The sequence below is a fragment of the Electrophorus electricus genome, chromosome 14, assembly GCF_013358815.1.
Source record: "Electrophorus electricus isolate fEleEle1 chromosome 14, fEleEle1.pri, whole genome shotgun sequence".
Lineage (NCBI taxonomy): Eukaryota > Metazoa > Chordata > Actinopteri > Gymnotiformes > Gymnotidae > Electrophorus > Electrophorus electricus.
Window position 1 is genome coordinate 4,832,468 of NC_049548.1, and position 11,109 is coordinate 4,843,576.

The 11,109-nt window shown below is 40.0% G+C and overlaps 1 protein-coding gene across 4 annotated transcripts; it reads left to right on the forward strand.

Moving 5' to 3' along the window:
- The first annotated feature begins 2,677 nt into the window (after nt 1–2,677).
- Nucleotides 2,678–10,670, forward strand: nfe2l1b (nuclear factor, erythroid 2-like 1b). Of its 4 annotated transcripts, XM_027020632.2 has the most exons (7): nt 2,682–2,858; nt 3,121–3,197; nt 3,642–4,498; nt 5,321–5,548; nt 6,527–6,616; nt 6,752–6,910; nt 7,056–10,670. In XM_027020632.2, exons 3-7 carry the CDS (start codon nt 3,947–3,949, stop codon nt 8,430–8,432), a joined length of 2,406 nt encoding a protein of 801 aa, XP_026876433.2. In that variant the 5' UTR covers nt 2,682–2,858; nt 3,121–3,197; nt 3,642–3,946; the 3' UTR covers nt 8,433–10,670. The 4 variants fall into 4 exon arrangements, with proteins under 4 accessions (XP_026876434.2, XP_026876433.2, XP_026876432.2 ...); XM_027020633.2 differs by lacking the exon at nt 3,121–3,197 and having other exon boundaries at nt 2,678–2,752; XM_027020631.2 differs by lacking the exon at nt 3,121–3,197.
- The last annotated feature ends 439 nt before the right edge of the window (nt 10,671–11,109 follow it).

Below are 11,109 nucleotides of genomic sequence, written 5' to 3' on the forward strand. Positions count from 1 at the left end.
TGTTGCACTAGTATTGCTGACCCCAGCAACAACTTCAAGAGCATTCTTCAGGACTTGATTCCTCCTCATTATTGGTTGTCTCATTGGCCCAGACTCCAGAATAGCTGAAATGACTTATTGGATCCTTCTGGCATAATGTTGTTGAAATTGGAGTGTTCTCTCCATCATTGTCCTTATCATCATCATACGCCATTGTACACTACTTAAACCAATGATATCCTTTGTAGCTATGATCTAAACTCAGCTGAGTATGCTACATGAAGATATGACTGTTTAGAATTTTGTATAAATAGCTTTTTGCAGAAGGGTAAGAGGACAGTTTTACTAACCTTGCTTTCTCTATTAGAATTTATACAACTGAACTAAAGGAATTCATATGCCCTCTATTATTTGCTTTTGTTAATTATTCTAATTATCGACTTTGATGTCAAGCTGACCCATGTATGATCATTTCTCATAGTTTTTATGTCTGTTTTTTAAGTCTGTTTCTCGGAATTTCTGTAATCTATGTTTCATACCATGGTACAGTGTGTCTCTGAACATGCCAAGGTCAGAGGACAGCACTCCCAGACGCATCTGGCTAGGGCCTGTAATGCCTCATCCATCCATCCCATTATCTCCCCCCTCCTGTATCTCCCTCGCTGCTCTACTCTCTCTCTACTTAAGTTTGAACTCTATATAGTGTGGTTGGACTGATAGCATACTCACTGTCTGATGTTAGAAAAGGCTGAGCTAAAGATACAGATCAATACAGTCTACAGCCTTACATATTTTGTGTAGGACTGTTTAGACTGAAGTGTGTCATATATGCATCAAGCCAGTGTGAGCATGTGGCTCAATAAAGAAATATGTCTTTCAGCATTGCTTAGATGCAATCAAACCAAACTGGACTGCCAAATAATCTAAGTTGCTATAACAAATACTCACAGGGAGACATTATACTAAATCCTTTTTAACAGATACAGAGAAAACCAAAGGTAAATCTGATGTCTGTGAGTTTTATATAACTTGTACAATTATAAAGTTGTACAATTTACAGTAGGTTAAATTTACAGTAGGTTAAATTCACAGTAGGTTAAATAAGAGTTGCTGTGAAAATAATAAGCAGTATGTTCTCTCAACTACCCACACAGTCCTCAATGTGACGTTACGAGATTACTTACTACAGGAACCTTTCAGTCACAGTATTTCATATATATATATATATATATATATATATATATATATATATATATATGTACACACACACACACACACACATACACTCATTAGCTTTAGCCTAATCATTTAAAGCCCCAATCAGGAAATACCGTACCCTGCAGGCCACTTCTGAGTACTGCATCTGGTGAATAAAGTTCTCTTACGCACAGACATGTGCCTAAGAACATGTGCCTAGGAACATTTACGTGTGCATTGCATTTAACTGTCAAGGCACATTGTAGGTGACTTTCATTCCTTTGATCAAGCAGTTCAGGCCTTTCCAATCACTGAAATGCTTATTAGACAATGTGGAGAGACATGCATTACACAGCTTGTGACAAATTATTGTCTTCTATCGTTGATTCGCCAAATCATTAATGTCCCAGCCCAGTCAAAAAATGTTGATCAATATGAGTCAAATGTTTGCTCACACCTTTCTTTGCTATTTTCCTCATTTTAGAATAATCATAAAGACATCAAATCAGAATCAATGATGACGTGTGTATATTTTTGATGTGGTCACCTGGGATGCTCTGACAGCAGTCTTGAAAACATTAAACTTCTAATGGGGAGCATAGTTTCCAAAAGAAAATTTTGGAAAGGAATTTACCAAAAAAACAAAAAACAAACCCCCCCCCCCCTACCCCCAGAATACAATAAATTAAATTAAAAATAAATTCAAACAGAAGTATAAACGTTCACAATTTCACTATTTACCTTGTAAACAAATTTAAACATATTTCTTTAGATCAGAATGTCTTTAAGGTTATATAAAAATGTAATCAAGTGAATCCAAACATTTAGATGGCACTATACATACTGTAACCTGTCTGTTGCCATGCAAAATTTGGGGATTATCTTGTGCCTTGGTTCTCACTTGTCAGTTTTTGACCTTAGAAACACAGCTGACCAAATATTATTTGGCTAGTGGACCATTCTGAATGCAGCAGTGACACTAAATTTGTAAATGGCTGATATGAGTGTATAAAGCCGCATAGGCTGGAATGTTTATATATTTGTTAGTGTAACCGTTAGGCAGAGTGGTCTGTTAAATATCCATTCATCGGATATGTGACATTAATTGCATGCTATTTTAAATGGCTTAAATTATGTATTATGCATTTGTTTATTTACTTTGTTTGTTTACAATCGTCTGTATCCATTAATTGTAATTTAAATGCGTTATTTATTTGCACATATTTTGGGAAAAGAACTTTTGAAACTTCAGTCTTAAACGCCTCCATCAGGAATTTGACAGACTGGCAAATTGGTTAACTTTTCAACTTAAAAAAAGACAAATAACTTTTTAAACTTTTTTCCCGATGCTGCAAGCTGAGAACACGAGACCAAAACATTTTCACACGAGGGGGCGGATACGGTGAGCTTGTGCGTATTTTTTTCTGATGAATGATCCCGTTTAGACCTGCGCCCTGGAATATTCTACGCATGCGCTCTGTCAAAACGTGCCGGTCTGTCAGGGAACTTGTCGGCAAAGGGGAAATTTTGCAAGTCATGGTGGGCCATGCAACGAGTGGGCTATGAAAACTTTAGGGTAATCTACTGAAACAAGTTGCTTTTTCAATTAAGTAATCATTGGAAATGGCCAGTGACCAGCGTCAAGGCATTTAGAGCTTTTTTAATCAGTAAAGTCTTCATACGTAAGTATGAAAACAGGTTCAGACCAGAATGTTAGCCGGCTAGCCATACTGTTAGGCACATAGCTAAGGGTTAGCTAGCTGCTAGCTGTGGAAGCTGCTAACTAGTAGGTCATTGTTGACTGCGAACGTCTGATTTATGTCACAGTGGTGTTGTAAGTGCCTTTGCCGGTTTAGAAGAAGCAAGTCCTGCGTGTGTCCTTAAAAGTTATATACACATTTATTGTTATTGTAGAAGTTGTTTTCATTTATTATTAATTCCCAGTAGAATCATCTAAAGCCCGCCTCCGAAACGCTCCCATTGGCAGAGGTGTGAGTAACAAGCGCGTCCGGGGTTTCGAGGTAGGCTGTGAGTGGCTCTTAAACCCGCCAGTCACTGCTGCGCCACTTGTTGCTAACGCCGCTGCTGAACGCTTATGGCGGAAGTATGAGAGAACACTTCCTGGATGTAAGGCAAATAATTCGTCCCTTGTATTTTTGAAATAGTGGACAGGCTTCTGTTTAGCTGATGTTAAACAGAAATCGATTGCTGGTCTGTCTTACATCCACAGTGCACATTTATACATTTACTGTTCTGTTCTGCTGAGTAGTAGGTTAGTCGGCAGATGGGCTAAGGAGAGGGCATTAACGTTGCTGGTGCGGCGGGCTGTGTAGCTGAACAGCTTATTAGCTAGCTATATAACTTCGCGTTGACTTCAGACCACCTTTATGTGGATACTTTGAGCATAACTCACTGTGGTGGTGGATCTGGGATGTTATGCTAATTATTTTATATTTTCTGTGCAGATTGGAGAAGCTCCGAGGAGTGCTTGAAGCCTAAATGGTGGAACTAAGTGTCTTTTTAACAGAATAGACATTTGCCGAGGACAGGGGAGCCGTCATTATTTTTTTCTTCATTTTTGTCTCCCTTTTGTATCAAGCCAATGTCTGTGTGAAAAGAGACCAATATTTTTCTGTTTTATTTACATTTTTACTAATTTTATGTATTATACAAAACACAGACTACAAGTGTTCCGGCCTGACCCTTGTTTGTGTTTAGATTTTTGTTTTTGTTTTTTTTTAACTTTCATTTTTGTTTCCTTTGCAAAGAAATGCTTTACCTGAAAAAGTACTTCACAGAGGGTCTGATTCAGTTCACTATCCTCTTGAGTCTCATCGGGGTGCGGGTGGACGTGGACTCCTACTTAAACAGTCAGCTTCCCCCACTACGTGAAATTATCCTGGGCCCTAGCTCAGCCTACACCCAGACCCAGTTCCACAACCTCCGTAACACCCTGGACGGCTATGGAATCCATCCAAAAAGTGTGGACCTGGACCATTTCTTTGCCATTCGTCAGCTGCTGAACCAGGTGCATTCTCTGGATCACCTGCGTGTGCCTACTACTGAGCTGAGTGCTTGGCTGGTGCACCGTGACCCTGAGACTGTGGTGTCTGCAACCAGTCAGTCCAGTCCCAGCATTGCCCTGGACAATGGGGGCAGCCTGGAGGACGTGAACAACCCCGAAGCCTCTGCCATGAGAGGGGCCGGCAGTGCTTCTGAGACGACCTACAGCCTTAGTGGAGAGGACAGTTTGGGTGCTGTGGCCCCTGAGATCAGCCAGGAACAAGAGGACAGAGAGGGCAGTGATGATCTTTCTAAAGAGGTACCGTATTCAGTCATGGTTTATTAAGTTCCCTTGATATTAGTCAGTATTCTTTTTAAAAATATTATTGGGTGTTGGTGTCTCAAAAGTCCTCATTACTCTTGCAATAATTTAGCTGCATTTTGACACTGCCTGGGAAAGGGTGTGGCTACTACTGTTGTTTCCCACTGTGGGGGATGTGTGTATCTAGTTTTTCTTTTATACCTTGAAATGTAAGACTAGGAATGTTGTCTGAGTGTGTCACCGTATTTTCTTAGATTTTGATCACAGTATGCAGTGAAGAATATCTGTGTGAGAGTCATCTTCAAAAAAAAAAGGCAAATTGATGCTGTGCAACTTGAGTAAACCTGATGTTTACAAAACAACATTTTCAGAAAAGAAAAGAACATTTACATCTGACAGCTCTGACTTAATCATAATGAAACTTAAGGGTGTTTAGTATTTTATTTTTAGCTAAAACAGCTGAAAAATATCTAGAGGGCATCAGAGCTAATACTAATCCATTCACAGAATTTAGGTCAGTTTGTTGCCGTAGAGGATCAAAAACCAGGAATGGACAGCGATTAGGTGATGCCACAATATTAAAAGTGTTCAAGGTCCACACGGAAACTAATAATACTTTGACAACATGCACCATTTTATTTCCAAGCCTTAATTTCTAAATTGGCTTGCCCTTTACTGGAAGGTCATGCACACTTTTAACATCACAATAATATTGTGGCCTTTATGTGCAAAACATTTCATGTTAATGTTTTTTTGGGGTTTTTTTCCCTGCAGAGTTTAGAGTTACATTCTTAACTCTGTCATGTATGTTTTCTCTAGGACATAGACCTTATAGATATTCTTTGGAGGCAGGATATTGACCTCGGGGCTGGACGGGAAGTGTTTAACTACAGCAGCAGACAGAAGGATGGTGAGGCAGAGAAACCCAGTGAGGAGAATGAGGAGGCAAGTGCACAAGAGGAAGACTGGAGAAATGGCATTAATCTACAGGAAGGTCAGAGCCTGACTCTTGTGGATGGGGAGACTGGAGAGAGCATACCTGAGCAGGTAACAGCAAGTCTAAGGTTTGCTGAAAAGCAAAGTAGTATTGACTTGCATGTAGAGTTAAGTGATTATGACTGACTGTGTTCTTACTACTACTATTACTCATTGTAGTAATAGTATTTTAGCGTGGGGCCAAATTAAGACTAAGACCTCATTCTCAGTGAATGTTCTACAACAAAACCTTAAATCCATAACAGATCTGTGAGAGCTTCTAAATGTTAGTATGTTTTCAGTATATGAGGGTTAATCGCAGAAGTTCAGAATTGTCTGAAAAGCCAAAGAACAACATTTCTGGTACAAATATTGTGATTGGTGTTAAATATATGGTGTAATATAGCTTTATGCACTGAGATAAACAGCATTTCATGGTTTTAATGTCAAAGTGGTAGGTCTCAGAAAACATTCAGTTAGATCTCATCAGTCTGTCATTCTAAAATATATTTATGAATATGTAAGATGGAACATATACAAAAGGGGGTATAGTTAGAGAAAAGACAGACATATGTATTTACTACAGACTCTCAAATCCTGTGGGCATTTTTGTTAGGTTTTCTGTACATTTTTTAAAATAGTAACACTTGAGCCAACCCGAGGGGAGGCAGAATAATCATAAAAATAGGAATGCAAATAAACCAGAAGAATGAATATACATATATATTCACCAGAACGGCAACAAATCAAATGTATAAAAATGTTTTCATGTTTTTAATTTTCACAGGGGAAGCAGAGGTTCAAAATAAGTAGCAAAAATATGCCAGTGCATTACTCGGTCCACGGCTATCCTTTCTGTCCATTTTAACACGCATGATTTACAGAAAGAATTGAGAGAATTCCAATTTTCCATTAATTGGTCAATTTAATATGTAGGAGTTTGGGTGTTGGTGGAAAGGACTCTAATGTTATTGGGAATGTAGATTATTATCTGCTGTAACTGCAGTTTGACCTTGCCGATGCATTGACTTCTCTGTTATCTGTGACTAGCTATCCAGCCTTGGAGCACAGACCTCAATGTCACTGCAAGAATGCTTGAGGCTTCTGGAGGCCACATTCCCTTTTGGAAATGAATCAGAGGTACCTCCTTCATTAGATACACAATCAAGTCACATCATCCAGCTCAAATCATTTTGACAATGTATAGTTACAGTTACAATTTTTCAAGAAAATGATGCGTTACATTTATACGTTCTCTTTTCCATTCTCCATTAGTTCCAGACTACAGATTCAACCCCTCAGCTGAGAGGTCCAATTGAAGATGTTCCTTCAACATCTCAGGGGCTTCCCCTGACAGCCCCTCCACCCCAATCTGATGCTCCTCTGGATCTAGAACAGCAATGGCAAGACATTATGGCTATCATGGAATTGCAGGTTTGTACTATCTTCATCTCTCTCTGGATCGCTTTTTTTTTTTTTCCTTCTTTTAAAAAAAAAAATAAACATGACGTATAATTTATATTAAATCACCAAGAATCATGCTTCATCCATCTCTCAATAATTGTCACTCTTTTTCCAGGACATGGAGGTGAATAATACAACAGAAAACACCATTATTAACAATAACCAGAATAACACTGGTGCTAATACCACTGAATCAGGCACAATGGCAAGTTTTGGTCTTCCACGATCCGGTCTCATCAACCAGGATGTGAGCCTCCACCAGGCTTCCCTCCCAAGCTGCAGCCAAGACGTCCCTGCCCTTTTCAACCCAGATCTAGATCCCTCTGTGGGGCAGCGGTCTGCCTTGCTTAGGCTCGCCTCCAGCAATTCGTCTAACATCAACTCAACATTTGGAGTCACTAACCTTACAGGGCTCTTCCTCCCACCCCTCCTGAACAGTACAAGCAACCTCACCTCCGTCTCTGTATTGCCTGACCCATTCACCAGCCTGCTGGAGGAGTCTATGTTGGATGAAATCAGTCTTCTTGACCTGGCCATGGAAGAAGGATTCAGCCAGGCCCAGGCCTCTCAACTGGAAGATGAGCTTGATTCAGACTCGGGCCTTTCTTTGGACTCTGGCCACAGCCCAGTGTCTCCCAGCAATTCTGAGACATCCTGTTCCTCAACTGCCTCCTCGTCTTCCACCTCTGCCACTTTTTCAGAGGAGGGGGCGGTGGGCTACAGCACCGATTCTGAAGCAGCAGCGGCTGAAGCCGAGGAGGGAGCTGTTGGAGGCTACCAGCCAGAGTACAGCAAGCTGTGCCGCATGAGCTACCAAGATCCCTCTCATTTCCATGGCTTGCTACAGATGGAGAGTGTTAATCACAACCACACGTACAATCTGCCACTAGCATCGTCCTACCCTGAGCATTCTCAGCTGCTAGGACCCTGCGCTAAAAAGGAGAGAGACAAGCAACTGCAGCAAGCGAAGCTCCAGCCACCAAGAGATTTCATCGACAAGCAGTCGAGTCGTGACGAGCGCCGGGCCAGGGCCATGAAGATCCCGTTTTCCAATGACAAAATTGTGAACTTGCCTGTTGAGGAGTTCAACGAGCTCCTGTCCAAGCACCATCTCAGCGAGGCCCAACTGTCCCTCATCCGTGACATCCGCAGGAGGGGCAAAAACAAGATGGCGGCACAGAACTGCCGCAAGCGAAAGCTGGACACCATCATCAACCTGGAGCAAGGTGTGCAAGACCTGCGGCGTGACAAGGCCCGGCTGCTGAAGGAGAAGATGGAGTTCCTGCGCTCCATCAGACAGATGAAGCAGAAGGTACAGAGCCTTTATCAGGAAGTCCTCAGCCAGCTACGAGATGAAGAAGGCAGACCGTACCCTGCAGGCGAGTACTCCCTGCAGTACGGCACTGACGGCAGCATCCTCATCATGCCTCGGAGTATGACTGCAGAGCAAGGCCGCAAGCCTGACAAAAAACAGAAGGACAAAAAGAAGTGAGAAGCTCGATCTGCTTCTGTCTTAAGTTGCAAAGGCCCTACCACCAATAAAAAGAAAAAAACAAAAGATTTTTAAAGGGTGGAAGAAAAATGTCCTTTTTTTCTTTGAGAAGATTCTAGCAAAGAAAAGAAAATTGCACTCTCAGTTAGTGTTCCTGCATTAGGTTTTCTTCCTTTTTCTTTCTTTGGTTCAGAAGTTTTCTCCAGAAAACAAGTTTGAAGCAGAAGTGCTTTTTAAAGTGCTGATTATTCATTCTTTTACTTGGAGTATGAACAGAATGAACAAAGAATAGGATTGGGTGAACTGGTAGAGTCTAAAATGAGTGAAGGAGGCAAAGTGCCACTATCGAGGACACTGACAAATTCCTAATCTGGATGGACTTTAATTTCAACCAAGGTCCTGAAAAGAAAATTAAATACAGGCTTGTGAATCATCACCTTGGAAAGGCTGTTGGAATCTTTCCTATTGGCCTGTGGTGTGCTAGCACACCCTGCTGGCAATCCTGTGTTGCCAAAGAAGAATGCACTTCTTTCTGAAGATGGTGAAAAAGAGATTGTAAGTGTAGAACAAGAGCGTCTGAGGTGCCGAGAAACCAAAGGTGGAAAGAAGCATGCCAATACTAACCAAAGGTTGTGTTGTGCATTTCTGTTGTTCACAATTCCGTCATGATCACTTGGTGTACCTTAACCAATGTGTTGCATACACATACACAAAAGTAAGCAAACAAAAATTTCATTGGATATTTATAAACAAAACCCAGCAGGGTTTCTATGGATGTTACATGCCAACAGCCATGGAACTATGAAAGTGGAACAATCCAAGTGGTAAAGAATGAGTGTGAATTTATCCTTAAGACTAGAAGGAAAGTGTGAGATACAGATTATTGAGCAAGGATGCACACTGCATTACATAAAAATCAGCTTCAATGCTGGAAATCAACTCTGTAGCTTAGCTATAAGCTCTGTCTTTACCAGTCCTTCCTTGTCTGCAGGCTTGAGGGTGAAGATGCCCTCCGTTCTTTTCATGGTCACCTCCCATGTGCATAAACCTTTGAATAAGATGCGTGGTATGTAGGTCTGAATTCTATCAAGAGTGTTACGTTGCTTACCACAACTGGGTAATGGCCATCCTGCAAAAAATGTTTTAAAAAAAAGACAAAACTGTACAGAGTTAAGCAGAACTTCAACTTGAGTTGTCTCTTTAGTTAATTTCTGGCTCATTACCAGGTTAGTGTTGCTAAGGTAACCAGAGCTAGCTACAAAACTTTCTGTTACTGTGATTAATTTTACAGTTTTTTAGATGCTCTTTTTGTTTGATTATGATAAGGACCATGATCAAGATACTCATACTCTGAAGCATAGTTAGAAGGATTAGCTCACATAATTTAGAGCACGGTTCTGTATTATCTGCGTCAAATAATTTGGACTGATGTCATGTAAATGTGTGAAGTGAACCTCTGTCACTTTTTGTAAGCATTTGTTTTCTTTTACATATGTAATGTCACCTTTTAACTAATTCAGAACACTACCATTTTTCCTGTTTAGTTCTTGGGGTCACCTGGAGAGCTAAAAGCTGCTTATCAGGTAACACAATTGAACTGGATCATGTGTAAATGCATAAAAAATTCTAGAACTATCCGAGACTTGCATAATTGTGAATTATAATCTCTTTACATGGGGAGGCTTCAGCACCTAATAAGAATGCTTATTGCTCCATCAAATATGTACATCTCCATAGTTCATTCCCTCCTACTGGTTCCCACTGCTCACATTTACACTGTCCACATATAGCCATGCAGCCCTCTCCATGTCTGGTTTGATGCAAAGTGCAATACGCAGAGGAAAAATGTCACTTATTCACTAAAACTTGACAAGAAAGAAACAACTTTAAGATAAATAGGTTTTGACTAGATAAAATCAAAACAAAATGCATTATTTAAATAAAATTATCAGGCATGGAAATCGTGCTTAAACTATTTAGGTCACAGCTATGTATTTCAAATTCCTGGTCTTGTGCTATCACTACTAGTAGTCAGGCACTGTTTTGTTTTTTTTTTTGTTTTTGTTTGTCTTGTTTTGTAAATATGTTAATTGTATTGATTTAAAAAATATTTTGTCCTGTTTGAGCTCCTACACTTGCTTTGAAGTTCTTTTTCTTTTAGTTTTCTTTGAAAGATTTGCTGGCAATCTGGAATTGTTCCCTTTGTTAATTAATAAACTTTTTTATTTTCAACAGTGATCTTTTGCCTTGTACTTATTAGGTCTGTCATATAATGCATGCTTCATGACAGCAGAAATAAACATGGTCTAACTACTTAGTGTCTTAAAGGTCTAGGGGCATTTCAAAAAGTGAGTTTCCTCCAGTCAGATATTTTAAGCAAACATTGAATAGGAGCTGTGGTATAAGGTACACTGATCTTGTATGAGGTATCTAATTAACGGAGAAGCCTTGCCTTGTGAAACATCTTGGGGTAAGACTTGCTTCTTTTATGCCTTTTACTTTTTATGAAAATGCACAAGGATGAACATGTACAAGACATATGGAGCAATTTGACCTGTTTTGAAAAGCCATTTGACAACCATCCTAAATACAGACTAGTAAGAATTTATCATGCAGCAGTACAAAAAGATAAACATCCAAAGAATATTTTACTGGCAAAAGAACTAAAACAAGAATG